At 60.4% G+C, this 18,084-nt stretch overlaps 1 protein-coding gene across 6 annotated transcripts in view; it reads right to left on the bottom strand.

Annotated features, from left to right (window-relative positions):
* Nucleotides 1-1,020: 1,020 nt before the first annotated feature.
* The window catches only part of AK8 (adenylate kinase 8), a 76,301-nt gene continuing 59,237 nt past the window's right edge, over nucleotides 1,021-18,084 (bottom strand). For all 6 annotated transcript variants that reach the window (XM_037036435.1, XM_037036437.1, XM_037036436.1 and 3 more), the window contains 2 exons: nucleotides 2,747-2,827; nucleotides 1,021-1,697 (listed from right to left, as the gene is read on the bottom strand). In XM_037036435.1, coding sequence (XP_036892330.1) covers nucleotides 1,460-1,697; nucleotides 2,747-2,827 — 319 coding nt within the window. In that variant the 3' untranslated portion in view covers nucleotides 1,021-1,459. The remainder of the gene's footprint in view (nucleotides 1,698-2,746; nucleotides 2,828-18,084) is intronic.

Consider the following 18,084-nt stretch of genomic DNA (forward strand, 5'->3'; position numbering starts at 1 on the left):
GTCATGGTGACGAGCTCACCCTGACCCCAACTGCGGGACAGCAGGTGCCACACTGTCACTGCGGGAGTCACCTGAGAGTGGGGCCCTGTCCTCGTTCCTGTGGGTGAGGGCCGCTGTGCTCTCTTGTGACCAGGATCCTGAGAGGCTGCCACTTGCCCGAGGTCACACAGCAGCAGGGACCCAGGCCGTTGCGTTCCACAGCCCTTGTTCTGGGCAGGGCACCCCCCCCACAGTCCTGCCCCAAGTGGGTGGGCTCAGGCACCCCGCTATTGGGGTGGGTGGGGCGGCAGGGGGCAGGGAGCTGATGGTGCGGGCCACCCTGAGAGGCGACCATCCACAAAGCAGGCATGTGTTAACTACGTGATGTCTTGGCTATGGCTAAGGACTTACATCCAGATGGAGTTTCACTGACAGTCCAGCAGAGTGAGATCTGTCCTCCGGTATCGGAAATGACGAGGGCCAGTGGCACAGCCGATCACCCCTGACCAGGCTGGGCCAGCTGCCTTTTGGGCTCTCTCCTCCAATCGTGGGTGTCAGGTACAGAGCAGGCAGCATTTGCCACCCGGCCTATAGCCAGGACCCCCCGGGGCCTCCTGGGGCCTCCTGGGGTCTGAGGAGGCTGACCGGGGCGGGCAGAACCCGCTCTCAGGGCTTCTCGGGGCAGCTCGCCTCTTCCCGTGTGTGAGAGCCTCTGCGGCTAGTGTCCTCTCGTCCGCAGGGGGGCCACCCAGCCAGCTTCCTAAGGGGATGGCATGGGGGGGGGGCTCATGAAAGAGGGTCTGGAGCTCTGTTGGCCTGAGGTGACCCTGCCCCTTCATGCCCTGTCCCGGGCACTGCGGGCCCTGCAGGCCCCAGAGGAGCGTGTCAGGGGCCTGACACCCTGCCCTCTCCGGGGTTCCAGCAAGTCTTGGGAAACAGCTATGTCTAGAACTGCCTGCCCAGGGCAGGCAGCCACTACTGCCTGGGGCCACTGACACCAGAATTACTGAAAATGAAGAACCATCCCCTGGGTCACACCTGCAGCTGCTGGTGGCCATCCTGGACAGGGCAGAGGGCACGTGCCCTCACTCCACAGTTCTGCTGGAGCACAGTGCCCTGGGGACGCCGGGCTTTTAAAGCCACATCTGAGAGGTTACTGTGTGCCTAGAGCCTCCCCTGCAGCTGCAGCCTGGGAGGCGGGTCCCGGTAACACCCCCATTCTCGCTGTGAGATGAGGGGCTTGGGGCCCGGGACCTCCCTGGCACACGGTGCATTCCAGCTCCCACCCACTCACCAGGCTGCTGTGCAGTCGCCCTGGGCCTTACCACACCTGTGCTCCCAGACCCCCAAACAAAGCCACCTCCCCTTGGGACACGTGAGACTGCACCCTGCACTCTTTATTGGCTTGGCTGAGGTTCCAGAAGGCGGGGGGGAGGGGGGGGTCAACTCTGTTTCCCTGATGCTCCTTGGCCTGCACGCATCAGAGGACTTTATTGGGCAGGGGGTGGATGATCCCGCTCTCTAAGTGCTCGAAGACTGTGTACGGGTCCTGGTCCCCGTTGACGGCGACGGCCTGCCTGTAGAACTTCTCCAGCTCGGCGGAATTCCTGTAGAACAGGTCCATTTTGAGCTGGACTCGCTCTTCAGCATCCTTGGGGTTCTGCAGGAGGCGGGCCTGGATTTCCAGGGTTGGAGGCGGCTTGTACATGAGGTGGTACCTGGGAGAGAGTGGGGGAAGCAGGTGACCCACAGTCCAGCCCAGATGGCAGGGGAGAAAGGGGACCTCTGTCCTGCTGGGGCCAGGGTCGGCCGCCGCCACCACCACCACACACAGGCCATGCCAGGGGTGAGGGCTGCGAGCGGGTTGGACAGCGTGGAATGGTGAGCGACGTCCACATTCCTCCCTTCCTTCCACGCCTCCCTCTCCTTCCTTCCAAACACCGTGCATTAGGCATCCACCCTGTCTGGCATTTTATCTGCTGTCAATGGCAGTGACTAGCAAGACAGACGCTGATGTTTACAGAGCTTGCAGTGAAATGGGGGCGGGGCCATCATAACAACAATTGGGAGCTGAGGGGACAGGAAATGCCAGACAGGAAGTGCCACAGACAGTCACTGTTTGCAGAGGCCCCAGGGCTCCAGGAGGCCTTCATCCTTCAGAGCAGAAGGCTGCCTGCCAGCAGCCAGGATGAGGAAAGAGACCAGGCCTGCCGCTCAGATAAAGCCTGCTGTTTCCTTCCCGCCCCCCTCGCTCAGCCGCCACAGGGGCCCCGGTCGGCCGGGAGATGGAGGCTTTGACCCCTTCGCGGTTGCAGGGACTTTAACCTGCATTCAACACGTGCACAGGGACCGGGCATGGCCAGGCTGCAGACAAAAACTCAGAATCCACCCTCTGTACCCACGGGAAGGTCAGGGGCTCCCACGGGGTGTGTGCAGCATGGCTGGGACAGCAGAGGCCCAGAGACACACACAGGCGGCACCTGCCGGTGTGGCCCCTGCAAAGGCCAGAGCCGGAGCTGCCACCAGGACAGTGCAGGTGGACCTCGCGACCACTGCTGTGGAGGCATGGCCATTTGTCTCCTGGTTCCTTGTCCAGGCAAAGAGGGTTGACAGACGCTGTCTGGGGGAGCTGGTTGGAGGGACCCCCTTTCTAGAGTCTTCTGTGAGCAGTCGCCAGGCTGCCTGGAGCAGCCCGGCTGAGGCACTGGTCAGCCACATGGAGAAAGGAGGTCCGTGGGGGACCTGGCCGCAGGAGCCTGGCACTAACCTTTCCCCGGTGACAGGGTCAGTTCTTCTCAGGGTCAGCCGCTCAATAATGGAATCTAGCGGCACGTTCAGAAAGAACACTCTGCGGGGACAGAATGAGCACACAGTCAGCCGGGAGGCCCCAGCCCGCCGAGCCCAGAGCCCAGTCCCCTCCCAGAGCGCGGAGGGGAGTGTCCTCGGCTTCCTCACTTCCTCCTGCACAAAGGAGCCCCTGGCCCGAGCAGCAGGGTCCTCCACGGTCAGGAGCCCAGTGGAAAAATCACAGCAAACAGCAAACACCCCCCGCACCCACCCAGAGCCGTGTTCACGTCACTTTCAAGTAGGTAAACCAGGCGAAAAGCCCCTTGGAGCGTAAGAAAAACGCACGTAAACGAGACACTTCCCTCTGCCCCACTTAGGGCGCTGGCCTTCTGGGGACGGCGTGCCGCCGCCTCCGACTCACCGAACGAAGGAGCCCCTCGCAGTCCCTCCAGAAGTGTTGAGTGGGCCGCCAAGAGGCCAAGCTCTGGGGGGTCCAACTGGACACAGGTCCCCACTGGGCCATGGACCCGCCTCCTGGGCCCGGGTGCCACCAGCTGGGGCCAGAGCAGCGACTGAGCCCACTGACCCCACCGGCGTCCCGACAGCCAGCGAGGGCTCAGGACAGTGAGGAGCGGCTACAGGAGACGCAGCGTGCCGTTATGGCGGTCGGTCCCCTCACACTTGTGCCGACCACCTGACTTTTCCGTCCCAGCCCGAAACTCAGCTAAGGGGTAGAGCTGAGAACTCTGCCAGAACACCAGGGCTGGGGGGAACCAGAGACTCGTTCCGAGTCCCCTGAGGCGCCCAGGGGGCGGATGCTGACACAGGTGCTGGGTCGGCAGCTACCGGGGGAGCCGAGTGCTCCACCTCAAGCAGCACCTGGCCTGAGTCTAAGCCAGGCGCCCTGCAGGCCCCGACCCCCAGAAACAGGTACGGCTCAGGGACAGCGTGTGTTTTCTGAGGGGCTGGGTTCACGCCTCTCACCGGATTCTCAAAGGGTGCCACTTCCTAGACATGGTTGGCCCTGGTCTGGGGATGAAGGGTGTGGGTGCAGCAGACTGAGAGGAGGTGCAGGCGGGGCTGCCCAGATGCCACCCACTGTCCCCATGCTCGCTGCTCCCCTCAGCTCCCCCCAGGGCGGTAGGGCTGGGCCAGAGGGAGGCCCAGATGTGGCCCATCTGCGTGCCGGTTCCTGGCCACAGAATCAGGAGGCAGGCTGATCCAAGCCAGGCCCACGAGAGGCTGCCCACCCCCTGGCTTGCTAGGATGAAAGGACTTCACTCTTGTGGGGGCGGTTAGGCATGATGTAGGGGAGGCTGGGGCTGCCTGGGACCTGGCTCAGAGACAGCCTTCCCAGGAATGAAGACCACCCCAGGAGAACAGAGAGACACTGTTTTGGGTCCTGGATCAAGCTGTGCCTGAAGCCAACACACCCCTCCCCATTCTCCTGACCTAAAAACATAAACCTCTTCTTTTGCTCACACTGACCTAAGCTCTGCTTCCCTCAGCTGTTACCAAAAGGCAACTACTATGTCCCGTCTCTCCGACACTGGTCACTTCTGGAAAGTGTGTGAGCTTGGAAAGAATGGAGTCCCTGAGCCCAGCACCCTCCCCTCACAGGCCAGCCGCCCCCAGGGCCTCCCTCCTCCCTCTCACTTCTTGCCCAGACTGTGGGCTGAGGTTGGCTTCTGCCCCATTGTCACCAGAAAGCCCCTCACTGGGACCAGCCACCCGCCATCCACAGAGTGGGTGTGACAGTTTCCTGGCAGTGGGGCGTTGGGAGCGGAGGCGTTCCAGTGTGCTTTTGTCCCTTCCACTCCAGACACGCTGGGCCCCCGTGCCATTCCCGGAGCTGGGGAGGTCCGCCAGCAACACCAAAACACGCTGTCTGGGCACTGGCAGCTGAGGTGCCAGCAGAAAGGGGGCCGGTTCCAAGTCCCTGGTGACTGGTGCTGCTTCACAAGGAGCCACGCGAACCAAGACCACTTGTTATTCAAGGGAAGGCTCCGGAAAGGTGGGCGGGGTCAGAAGCACAAGGACACCAAACTGGTCCTTGAAATCCGTCACTGGGACAAGCCTCAAGGCGCTGCGTCCCCTCCTGGGAGCTTCTGACCCGGAGGCTCCGGCGTCGCAGCCGGGCCACTGGTGGTGGGTGGGATGGGGAACCCCCTGCCCTGCAGGTCGAGGCAGACACACTGTGCCACCCCCACCCACCCACCTTTTTGTCTTCTGCTGCTCGCTCATGACAACTCAGACAGGGGAGGGCGGACAGTGGAAGCAGAGGAAGCCAAGGGCACTAGGACCCAGGAGTGCTGGCAGGGCCGCTCCGGTGCACGTGTAGGGGTGGCTGGAACCCACCCGGGGTGGGAGGACACCTGCCTTTGGGGGTGCCTCTGATCCCTCACTGCTGCTCGAGGTGTGGCCCCAGGCCCGGCAGCGTTGCCTCGCCCACGGGCGGAATCCAAGTCCTTGGTTAGCGAGAGCCACCGTGGGCTGTGTGCGCACCAAGGCCGGAGACTGCAGCTCTGGGCCCATGCTGCCCAGGTGTGTCTGAACTTGAGAATCACCTGGAGGCTAGTGCACAGATTCTGGGCGCCCCTCCCCAGAGCCAGCAGAGGGGCTGGGGGACCCGAAGCTGTAAACGCCAGGCAGCCACGAGGCCTGGAGAATACCGAGGTCGCAGCCCCACCCTGAGATGCGGATATACTTGGCCCAAGAGCAGGCCTGGGAGTGAAGGTCTTTAGGAGCTTCTAAGGTAGGCAGCCAAGGTTGAGAACAGCTGCTCTGACCCAGTCTGCTTGGTGTACGAGCCGGAGAGACTGAGTCTCGAACCAGGACCACTCTCTCTCACTGGGGCATTGCTATCAGGTGCCCAGTGACAGCGGGGACCCCCACCCCACACCCCCCGCCATCCCCTCTGGCCATCCTGCCAGGCGCTCTGTGTGGGGAGCCAAGGAAGCCTCCCTCGTCCGAGGCCTTGGAGCTGCCCCTGCCCCAGCACTAAATTCAACATAAATCGAGAGCTGGAATTTTCTCTGGACCCGTGGGTCAATCTGACACATTGGGAGACATGACACATAGTAACTGACTCTGACCTTGGCGTCCCATCCTGCCCAAACGCAGAGGCTGCCCTTCACCCCCGATCTCAACAGTAAGCCTCATTCCGTGCAATCCCTGTGCGAAATTCCACAGGGTCACTGCAGTGAGACAGCCCCTGTTGCCCATGTGGCGGCTGTGACCAAAACACCAGCCAAGCACAGACGCTGGCGAGGATGTGGAGAAAGGGCGACCCTCAGGCGTGTAAAGCGGTGCAGCTGCGGAGGGAAACGGCATGGCACCTCCCCGAAAACGTAAACAGAGTCACCCCACCATCCAGCAGTTCCCGTGGGAACTGAATGCAGGGGCTTGAACAGACACCTGCACACCGGTGTCCTGGCAGCGTCACTCGTCACAGCCTAGGTGGGAATGGCCCCCACGTCTGTCAGAGGGCAGGGCCTGTGGGTGAACCAAGCGACCCCGCCGAGCGCCCCTGCAGCAATGCCGGGCTGTGGGGGGCAGTGCCGGCCGGAGTCCCAGGGTCAGGCCTACGGGCATCAAGGCCGCCTTTCCCACTCCACAAAGACCCGCGCACAGGAGTCAAGGCAGGAAGCGGTGCCTGCCGAGGCGGCCCTGTCTGCCCCAGGCGGCCCGCAGGCCCTGCTCAGGACCAGGAGCTCCCTTCAAGGCCCGGACTGCAGGGTGTGCGTGACCTGGGACCTTGGCCGCCTGGGGGACAAGTGCCTCTCCTCCTCACCACCCTGGACACAGGCAGCAGGAGAGGCGGTGGACTCCACTGTGAGGTTTCCTTCTGCAAAGCCAGTCTCCACCCAGGACAAGCGCCCAATGGACACCTGCCCTGGGGGTAGTCACTGGAGCACCCCCCTCAGGGTCTCCCTCTGAACCCTCCACTCCACTCCTTTACAGGGCGGCAGAGAAGCTTCTGCCTAACCTTCCCCGCAGCCCGGGCTTCCTCCATGGGCCTCTTGGCTTCCACCCTAAACTTTTGCCCTCATTACCCATCATCACCATCACCGCCAGCCGTCTGTGCTTGCTGCGGGCTGGGCACAGTTCTGGGCACAGTACACATTCCTGTCGGGACACTTGATCTCACCACAAGCGTGTGGCCCAGGTCCTGTGATCGCGCCTGATTCAAAGACGGAAAAACTCACCAGAGAGGTAAGGTGGCGCCTCTGGCTGGACGTCCCATCCAGCAGACTCAAGGGCGCCCCCTGGCTGCCTCCTGCCTTCCGATGGGAAAATGGACTCTGCTTCCTTCCCTGCTGTGGTCGGAGTGGGGAGACTGGGTGGGGTTGGGGTCGACACCCCGTGTGCACCCACACATCAGGCCAATGCTGCCACCTCACCCGTGCCCTCCCTCCTCCAGCTAAGGGACCCCTGGCAGTCTCCGGCTGGGACCCCCTCCCTCCGGTTTGCCTCCCTGAGGACGCCATACGCAACCACCTCTCGGGGTCAAAGATAAATAACAAGGATTCCAAAAGACCCTTCATCCCACCTGCCTTGGCCTGGCCTCAGGAACCTACCACCACGCTAGTTAAACGCACGCTTCAATCACTCCCAAAGTATGTTAAATCCTTGCATAAATACTGCTGCGGCCCCTTCCGCAAAGTCTCATTACAGTGAGTTGGGTCGCTGCCAGAGCTCTCGGCTGAGAGAACAGACACAGGCAGAAGGGACAGACACTGTTTCCCCAATAAAAAGGCAGGGTCACCCTCTGCCGTCGCCCAGGTGTCAGAGAGAAACGGTCTCTCCATCTCACGGCCTGCGGGGAGGAAAGCCCGTCCTTCGGCCCCTCTGCTCTAATAGGTTCTACTTCCCGAAAAACGTAGCTCTGATTAAATATTGATAGCCAGTGGTATTAATTAAGGGGGAAAAGTCCATCAAGAGAACCCCAATATGTTCCCAGTGTCCCCAGGAATCTGGGAAAATTCACAATCAGGTGCGTAAATATTCCAAAAAGGGGTCTTGAATATTTTATGAATATTTGTCATAAAACAGAAATAATAACCAGTGTGCGGAGCTATTAGAATTAATATTTATGCTGCCCGCCATGAAATATGCATGGGGACAGAGAGAGGGGGGCCCGTAAGACAAGAATTAATTTACACTGGGCTCGGTTTACCCGCTGGCTTGATGTTTAAAGACGGTTGACAAGCCTCGGTGTGAATCCGCCAGTCACTTGCCGCCGTCGGCAGAGGGCGGGGGTGGGGACGGTCTGGGGCCCTGACAGCCCACAGATTGAGTTTCTGACAGCCCTTAAAAACCTAAACGGCCCCCCACCTTTTTTTCCTTCTTCCGTTGCCCAAGGCGCTCTGTTCTGCCACCGTTCATCGGATCGCCCCTTCCATCTGCTGGAATTAACGAATTAATGAGCGCGGTACGCTTTACGGCGGGGCCTATGAATGTTTACAGGCGATTAAATTATAATGCGGGTGGCTGTATAATTCATGAACCAATTAAAGGAAGTGTTAGTTGATTTGATGGGATGAGGGCGTACAAAGTGCATTTAACTAATGGGGAGCCGCGGGCTTCGAGGCCGGCTCCTCTCTCGGATTACTCGGCTAATTGCTGCGCTTTATGGGGCTGACACCGACAGCCATGCATATTTCATTGTCCCCAAATACCTCGGCTGTGCCGGCCCAGTCGGGCTGTAACTCAGCGGAGTCGGGCCAAACAGGGTGGTAGTGGCCGTGGCCGAGGCTCGGAAACCAGAGCTGGGGCATCGGGTGTCCCCCGCCATTAGGGGATTAGAAGGGCTCAGCATGCGACTTGCTTTTGTTTTACCAACAATTCTGGATGCTGGCTTCATGACCGTGGCAACGCCGGGGGCCCTGACCCCCTTTCTGTGGGGCAGGCGGAGGAGGAACCCCAAAGCTCCCCCCATTATGGTCCCCACCACGCCCGGTCCTCAGGTCACCCCTAAGGCCCAGGCTCCCCCAGGGCATGTCACCTGGGTGCTTTGGGAGCTGAGGTTTTCCTCCAGGCCTGACTCTGTCCCTTTGCACAAGGTGGCCACTCGGGGCCTCATTAAACACAGTCGGTGGCAACTGAGACTTCAACTCGAAGCACATGGTGTGCCAGGGAGGAAATCACACGGCAAGGCAAAGGAACCTGCCCGAGAAGAACGGCATCCTGGTGCTCAGAAGACAGCGCTCTTCCCCGGCGCCATCGGCGGGGACGTGGCCAACTTCCTAGCTGGGGCGACGAGGTGTCTGGTCCAGAGAGACGCCACCGTCTCGGCAGGAACCCCCATGTGCTCTGCAGGGCCTGGGGAGGGCCTCCCCACCCACCCCGGGGGGTCGGAGCCCTGTGTGCGGTCTCCATGGCCCGGCCCCCTGGCCAGGCCTCTGGAACGCTTCCACTCCCCCCTCCAGCCCCCAAGTCCGGTTTCACACAGGCTAAGCACAGACACGACAGCAAATGGCAAAACCTGGGATGCCCAGGATGGTGGCCAGAGGCTACAGTCCAGGACCAGGCCTCACAGGTTCTCCCCTCTGAGGTGGGGCGGGGGCCAGGTGGCCACAGGTGGTGAGGGTCAGCAGAACCATCCACCTGCTTCCTATCTGGCCTGGCAGGTAACGATTCCCCAAGTTACTTGAGCCAATGTTACTATCACATGATGTTAGAGGCTTCCACTAGTACCACCAGGGGGCTAAGCCCACCACTCCCTCCTCCACAGATGCACGGGTGCCCCAGCCTGCCCACGCCCACCCCCACCAGCACTTGGGTGCCAGGCTGGCAGGAGAAGCAGCCAGGACGTCCCCCGGGGGCTCAGCGGAGGCAGGCCCTCAGGGCCAGGGCAGGGCGAGCTCTGACTGGACCGGAAGGAGACGGCGGCGGGGGTCCAGGGCCCTCTGGTCAGAAGGACACCCAAAAGTGCCCTCCTCCAAGGACGGGGGAGGGCGGACGAGGTGAGTGGAAGAGACTGCGCCGGGACTCTGCCGGCGACCAAGGCACAGGTGGCACTGGCAGTGGGTCACCCGGCGGATGCAGTGCGTTCTGGGTTTGGGTAAAATCAAAGCCCGTTTCCCAAGGGCTTGCTGTGTGTGGCCGCCTGTGCCACCTGCCTCATCGGCACAGCCTCGGGCGTGTGCTGAAGCTCACACCAGCACCCCCGTGCAAACGTGGGGAACCGGGCGCTGGGCATCTTGGTTCGGGGACACCTCCTCAGCAAGTGCTTGTGCAAATGCAGGGACACATGGGTGAGTTTCCCTGCGTGGGACGTGCAGCCCAGACACGGCCCAGGGGCCCAGGAGGAGGGGGCGCCGATGGCGGTGTCCCGTGCCCCGCACTCTGAGGGGAAAGGAGTCGGTGGAGGCTGCGGGCCTGAGACTGGATCTGATAGGTCAGCATGCATCGCACCAGCGTGCCTCTGTGACCAGAGAGAGTCTGGCAGGAAGGACACCAGCCTGGGGAGGATTTGGGGGCTCAGAAGGACCCAGCTGACCGCAGCTGGAGGCACCTCGCTGGAGGGATGAAGGGTGCAGGCCCCGGGGCAGCCCGGTGGCGTGTGGGCGCCGAGAGAACACCCTCCAACTGCCAACTGCCGGCTGCAGAGAAACCCAGGGTTAAACTGTTTATCTGGCTGTGCCTCCGGGTTAAACTCCTTCGGTAAACCCACCTCTGTGGCGACACCGGAGCCTCTAGATAAAGCCTCTCCGTCCTTGGCCGGGGCCCAGGGCTGCGACGTGAGACTGCTGGGCCCCCACGGCTGTCGGGACTGCACCTGCCGTCCGCCAGCCTCGCGGGCCTGCGGGGAGCCGCCCCAGGCCTCGCCCTGCAATGACCCGGAGGCTGGGGGCGTTGGAAAGGGGGGCGTGAGCCGCCCCCCTGTGTGAACTCAGAGCACAATGAACACATTAAGCAGAAGAAGGGGATGTGCAGCGTGTCTCTAAAAATGTCACGGAGGTTGGTCTTCTCCAGAATATTCTCTCAGCTGCGCTTTCTCACTCTTCTGCAGTAAGTGGATTCCGGTGCCATCACCTGTTGGAAGTGCACATGGACAGCAACCTCCCCCACCCCCGGCCAGCCCTGCTCTGCAGACCTGCGGGTCGGGGTGCGCCTGGCTTCCTCTCAGCCCCCCGGCTGGCTCCTCCCCTTCGTGCACGAGTCTTAGCTTGATCGCCCCTTCCCCAGAGATGCCTCCCTGTGTCATCGAACCTGCCACCACACTCTCCTCCACGCCATGGGGCACTCTGCCTTCCTGGATGTGTCTCCTTTGCTGTGGGTCACTGTCCCCTGGGCATCCCGAATCTGGGACGGCCAGACCGGGCTCCCAACTGAGCCGTGTCCCTCGGGGGCCACCCAGCATTCCCACGAGGCTGGAGCTGACGTCATTCTTCGCCCCTTCGACTGATGAGAAGTCCAAAGTTCAGAAAGGTGAAGCCACCCACCAAAGTCACAAGCTTTCATCCCGCTGGTCCTGGGCCTTCATCTTGCCCTTCACCACCAAGATGCCCGCCGGTGGGTGCCCTGGCCCTGCAGGACCAGGGCTTGCTGGGCAGCAGCACTGACCCCTCTGTCTGGCTCAGTGGCGTGGCCCAGAATGACCCCCTAGGAGGGCTTAGGGCAGCGGCCCGCTGACACGTGCTCATAGAACGTGTCTATAGAGTCACACAGTTGACTCGGCTGGTGGATGGAGTTCATGGAGGGGCCGAAGCTACCCTCGGCCCTGCCACAGGCGTGCTCGTCCTTGGTTGGGACATGGCCTCATGCATGGGCTCCCACTGGTGGCTCCAGACATGTTGGTGCCCTTGCAGGAGGCCTGGCAGTCCCCTCCCCCAGGTGGCCCTGAGGCACGCCCCCCGTGCCCTGCTAGGCACAAAGGGCATCTTCACTGTGTCAGGACCCCCTCTTCAGTGCTGGTTCCTGGGCCCCCCAGAGTGGCACTGGGTGACAGCAGGGACCATGGGCCTCCCCTGGGGTGAAATAACCAGCCTCGCCCAGGAAGCTCGGACAGTGCCCACGAGTGAGTCCCAGGCCCCGCTGTTCGCGACTCCCCAGTAATCCATTCGACTGAGCCGACTCTGGGGAAGGAAGAAGCAGGGACAGGAATGCCAGATGCCATCCTGCAGGGATGCAGCAAACGGACGCACGGGCCAGAGGGGGCGGAGGCAGGAAACGGGAGGCGCTGAGCAGACCGCGTGTTCTGGGTTTCTGAAGTGCCCTAGCCCAGAGCTCTGTCTGTCACAGGCACCTGCTGTTTGTCAGCCCAGGACAGAGAGGGCCAGTGGCATTTCACTGCCGTTCAGGACTGAAGGCATGAACAGGGACGACCCAGGGGAGAGAAGTCCGCTCACAGCAGTGCGAGCCCCAGGGTGCGCAGTGCTTTGAGACAGGAGGGCACCTCTGAACAGCGAGATTTTCCTAGAACACCCGAGAACATGCAAATGAGGGAACCAGGCAAGCCCCCAGGCCCACTCGATTGGATGGGAGTGACCAGAGGCCCGCCCCCTCTCCATTCCCAGAGGTCCGGCTTTCTTGGCGAGACCCTCTGCTGGCTGGCCTACAGCTGTTCCACAAAGCGACACTTGAGCAAAACGCAGTGTCTCCACCTCCCTCTTCCCCCAGCCACACCTGTCTCACCTAATGGTCCAACATCTCCCAGTCTGATTCGATTTTTCTCCAGCCACTTACAGAAAAAGGCCTTGCGGCCAAAACATTACCGCTGACCTGATTAGCCAGCCTTCGCTGATATTTTTATCAGCATCTTCCCTTCTTCCTGCTGACAGGAGCCGGCACACGCTGCCGTGGATATCTGGACTACAACCTGGTTGTCTGAAATATTTAACAGGCTTCGCTATTTTCCACGTGTCAGGGAGCTGAGCGCCATCACAGGGGCCTGCTCTGTGCGAGCGCCCTACCCTGCACCCAAGACCTCCCCGGGTAGAGTCTGTGGGTGCAGCACCCTTGACCCCCTCCTGGGAGGCTGAGCTCTGGGGTGAGGGGTCCCTGGAGGGCAGGGCTATGGCCCTGTCCCCAGCCACCTGTGTCTCCCCCAAGCCTGCACTGCATGCACAGGACACCACCCTGGGGCATGACAGAGCTGCTGCAAACACCCGCCACCCCCCAGCTGTGGCCCCAGCAGCCTGCTGGCAGCAGTGCCCCGGGGCCCAGAGGCCCCCGGCAGCCCTCCAATCCTGCAGGCCGGTTGCCTCAGACCCACGATCAGCTCCAGTTCTCTAAGATTTCCAAGAAAAGAGGGTTGGTTAGTCATCAGTCTTTGTTTTTTGGTGTTTTTTCCCCTGTTGTGGCCGCCTTTGCTGACACCACAAAAGCCCTTTCCATCCCGGCTCTCACTGATCCATTCCAGATGTCTGTTCTCTCGAAGAAGGGGCCAGATGGGCAGCTCACCCCACCCCTTGTGGAGAGGAACCGCTCCCGGTAAAAAGCCCTTTGCCTGCCTCCCTGCCAACCTCAAGTCCGTGTCTGGCCACAGAGAGAGGACAGGCAGGGTGGGGGTCACCTGCCTGGGCCACACTCCAAAATGCAGATTGAACCTGAACCAATTCCCTCCCCCGCAAAATGGCCGCACCCTGCTGACGTGACTCCCAACATTTTCCAGGCCAAGCCCTTGGGGCTGGGCCATCCCACTGCTTGGAGTTCAGAACGGGCTTTTCTAGGCGCTGGAACACACAGCCTAACTTACGTCCCGCCACCCCCTGGGCAGGTTCCATCTTCATACCTACTCTGGCGAGGAGGTAAGTGGCCTGCTTGAGGTCACACGGCCAATGGCAGAGCAGGACTTGAACCTGTGCATCCTGGACCCTCATAGCTGCCACACCTGGCACGTGGGGTGGGGGCGCCCTCCCACCCACACAGCTGCTCCACCCAGTGTCAGGGCCACCGCAGGTCAAGGCTGTCAAGCCATGGTCTGCACCTGGCTGGCTGCCGCCCCCTGCACGGCCCCTGCAGGACCCCTGCACTCCTCAATGGCATCCAGGTGGTCCCTTTCCCAACCACTGCACCTCCGCCCCTCGGATCAGACACCCCATGGGCCCACAGCTGGGGGCTGGAGTGACACGGCTGCAGAGGCCATGCCACCTTCCACAAATGCGCTTGCTGAGTTGCCATCCACATGCCCACTCAAGGTCATTGCTGGCCTGACAGATGTATTCACTAGATCGGTACCCAGAGACTCTGCCTGGCTGGCTTTTTCCACTCTACAACCAAATGTCCCACAGAGCCATTTCCTCCCCAGACACCGGGTGGGGCAACAGTAGGTTTACAGTTGTTTGTTTAACAAATAACAATACAAGAATGAACTGGAGCCCTGGCTGGTGTAGCTCAGTGGATTGAGTGCTGTCCTGCGAACCAAAGGGTCACAGGTTCGATTCCCATCAGGGCACATGCCTGGGTTATAGGCCAGGTCTCCAGTTGGGCCTGTGCGAGAAGCAAACACATATTGATGTTTCTCTCTCTTTGTTTCTCCCTCCCTTCCCCTCTCCCTAAAAATACATAAATAAAAGCCTAAAAAAAAGAATAAGCCATGTTTCACATCCTCGCAACTGTAAAGCTAATTTGGCCGCACCCCATACTTTTGTTCAAAAATGTTTATTGGCCTCCCCGTCACGATGGGGATTCTATGAGAGCCCTGTACCAACTGGGGATTCAGTGCACACTTTCGGGCCTGTCCAATCCCAGTTCAGCATCTGTCTCCATGACGCCGCGGCACTAGCCTGAGTGCCGGCAGGTGATGACGGACCAGACCCATCCAAGGGCAGCCGCAGTGCAGGGACGTTTCTGTCCGGGAGCAGCCTCGGGGGTAGGTGGGAGGCTCGTTTCCACCGCTCGGTGGCGCAGTTGGAGGGGCGGGAGCCCGAGGCCCAGCTGAAGAGGGCTCCCTGCCCGATGAGGCCCCTCCAACCCCCCAGTTCTGGGAAAGGAGTGCGGCCACGAGGCAGACGAGGCAGAGACTGTCCTTTCTTCCGGTGGGCGGAGGCGTCGTTGCAGGCGGCAAGGCCGTGCTGGGGCCCGTGGGTCAGTCCAGTCCACTCTGAAGCAGGATGGCGCACCAACCCAGGTCAGACAGGTGGCCGCTCCGGCTCGCTGCTCACTTGCACAGTCATCTCGCTTACACTCTTACCTGTGCTGCCCCATGAACCTCCCAGCAGCTCTGCACCGAGTGCAGTGTTCACACCACTTTGCAAGTACGGAAACTGTGGGTCCGAGAGGCAAAGTGACTGGAAGGAGGGGGCAGTGCCGCCGCTCCCTCTGCTTGGCAGGCCGCTCCTCCCGACTTCTCGTCAGCCTCCAGGCGGCCACGGGTCTCAGAGCTGAGCAGAGCTGGTGAGTGACCGTCGGGGCTCCCACCAGAGAGTAGGCTGCTCTGCCCATTCCGCTCACTGGCCCTGCACGCGGCACGTGCTCACACCAGGTCACGCTCCGAAGCACGCGTGTTTACCCTGCACCTGCCACTTCCGGAAGATGTCTTGGTGATGCCTGCCAGCGGTCGGGGCCCAGGGGAGCTGAGCGGCCTGCTTCCAGCAGATGCTCTGGTCCATTCCGTCCTGGCTGCATATCCGCTCTCACAAAGTTCAGGGGGTCCTGACCTGCTTCTACCACCAGGCACCGGGGCCAGTGGCCCCAGGGGGTCTGAGCCCAGAGCTTCCGAGGCCCACCCTCCCCAAAGGCCACCTGCTGGGGGCCCAGCGACCGACCTTGGGCCCACTCCCTCACTCGGCTCTCCATGGAGGGCGGCGCATGCGGGTTTCCAGCTTCTTGAGAAGGCAGCCAGGGTCTCCTGAGGATGACTGCCTTTCATGATGGGCCTTTGTGTTTGCAAGCTTGTCAGGTTTTAGTTGTGGCTAGAGGCTCAAAGCAGTAAAAATGGAAATAATTGTCATTACTTAAAATATCCAACATGTAAATCACAAAGCAACCGCTGTGGGCGGTAAAGCCATTCTTGAAAGGAAACATTTAGGCGTATTTTAAATCCATCCTTGATCCTAAGGAAAAAAATACGCTCCCTAAAAGTTGAGTCCCAGGTGTCCAATGTTTCCATGACCTGGGCGTGTCCCTGCAGTGCAGGGCCCTCACGCTCAGAGCCGGCCCCTGCCATCCAGCCGTCCAGTGTCCCTGACCTCAATGGAGCCTCTGCTCCTGGGAGGTTCGGCTGTTTGCGAAGGATGCCCCACCTCCGGCCCACAATGCTAGCACCCAAACGCGGCTGCCCCGCATCTGGGACTTAATCTGCAGAGGCGGCCTTACCGATGCGGCGCATGCGTCCTGGGCGTTCGCCGCAGCACTAGTTGCCGAGTGATGAAAAGGAACCCGTCAGGATGCCCTTCCGCAGGCAGCTGGGTGAACCTGACCCCGGAGCCGCAGGCTGGGGCGCCGTGGGGCTGGGATGAGAGCAGGTGGCCGTGCTACAGAGAAACGGTGCCAGACACACGACAAAACGGAGCACCAAGTCGCGCGAGGACACACACCTGCTCCCATTTCCGGCAGCCGTGCGGCAGGCTGCCGCCTGCAGAAAAGGAAGGTGCGTGTGTAGGCCTCCGTATCGATGCGCAGAAATTTTCTAGACGAACACCCTATAAATTAGGACCGGTGGTTGCTTCTGAGTGAGGGGTAAAGGTCTGGGGGAAGAAAGGGTCTGGGGTTAATGTTTTCACCATTTTTTTACTATGGCGTATTTTGATACATAAAAGTAAGCGATGCTCCATAATCGTCCCGGCCACAACTACTCATTGAGAACCTACTATGTGCCAGGCATTATTTTGGGAGTTCGAGATATACTGGTAAATAAGAAAGATTTTTCTCCTAGAAGAATTTTACACAGAATGTAAAACAAACCCCGTGAACCCCCCGTGGAAGCAGTGCATCACCCCAACACTGAAACACTCTGGGTGGCCCTAACTTCCGAGCCTGTCCTCTGCCTGTACTTGTGTCGGAAGAGAATTCGACTAGTGGGATTTTTAAACGCGTACCAGCACCCACACGTCGCTCAGTTTGCTGGACCTGCCCTTTCACAACTCCCTTTGCCACCTAACGTTATTTTCCTAAGACTCCTGCACGCGACATGCGCGGCTGCGGCTCGCTCCCTGCTGTCGAGGGGCGGCCTGGCGCTGCGTGGGGGGCTCTGCGGCAGCTCCGTGGTCACGGGCTGGTTCCGCACCCACGATCACACGCGTGGCTGCAGAGCAGCCCAGGCAAAGAGCCGGAGGGCAGGGAGCTCCGCTCCGCTCTGATGAGTCGCTGAGCACGCTTGTTCGCTCGCTCGCTGTGGGGCTGTTTGAGTTTTCTCTCTCTTCTGATGTCGGTGCTGGGTGAGGCTGCTTCTCTGATTTCCCATCTTAGCTCTGCTTCCAGATTTGGTGTCAGAAAGTGGCCCACACTTTCTTCTGACCCCTTCACTCTGTCTGTGTACGGGCGCACGTTTATCCCAAATACTGTCTGTCGGCGCACTCTTTCTTTCTACTGCCCAGCCTTGCCAGACACACGTCGACCTTGTTAATTTTACCAGAGCGCGAGCTCTGCCGTTGCTTCACTTTCCCTTCTGTCCTTGATTTCTGCTCCAGCTGCCCCTGTCCTGCCATCCCTGGGGTTTAGTGTTCTTCTCCCCCAACTCAGAGGCTCAGGTCACCAGTTTCCAGTTGTTCTTTTTTGGGACTTACTTTTCACTGAATATTTATTGGTGCTCCTTCCGTCTCTGACTCCTTTCCACTAAAAAAGCAAAGGAACGTGTTAATGCGCACACCCCTTAGTTCGGCAGTCCCACTTCCGTGGCTTTTCTCTGAGACGATGACCAAAACGACCTGCGTGTTTGCGTGCACACTTGCCTCCGTGTCGTCCATGGCAGAGGGGACTGGGAGCGCCGTCTGCCCATGGGTGCACAGGCACATCGCCACACACCCGGGCTGTGCCATCAGGCCGTGTGACACACTACACGGGCATTTAATGAGGTCTAGCTTTACGTAATGATTTGTCCGTTATACTTTATTAAGCAAAAAAGTAAGTCACATAAGGACCTACACACTCTATTCACTTTTTGTTGTTCTAAAAATAATCCATCAGAAAGCAATGGGGGTTCGGCCAAGCCACACCCCGTAACGATGCCTGGTTGGTTCAGTCCAGTCATCTGCGGCGACTGTGAGCACAGGCCATCTCTGCCCTCCGGGAGCGGGAGCGGACGAGGAGGGCTGGTGGCCAGTGCCGCGCAGGGAGACAGGCAGGGGCCACAGGAACATGTGGGAGGGGCTGGCTGCCGGGCAAGTTTCCCCCCCAACAGTGTCTGAGTCCTCAAACGCAGTGCAGGGG

The sequence above is a fragment of the Sturnira hondurensis genome, unplaced genomic scaffold, assembly GCF_014824575.4.
Source record: "Sturnira hondurensis isolate 20B ecotype Veracruz unplaced genomic scaffold, ASM1482457v3 Scaffold0022908, whole genome shotgun sequence".
Classification (NCBI taxonomy): Eukaryota; Metazoa; Chordata; class Mammalia; order Chiroptera; family Phyllostomidae; genus Sturnira; species Sturnira hondurensis.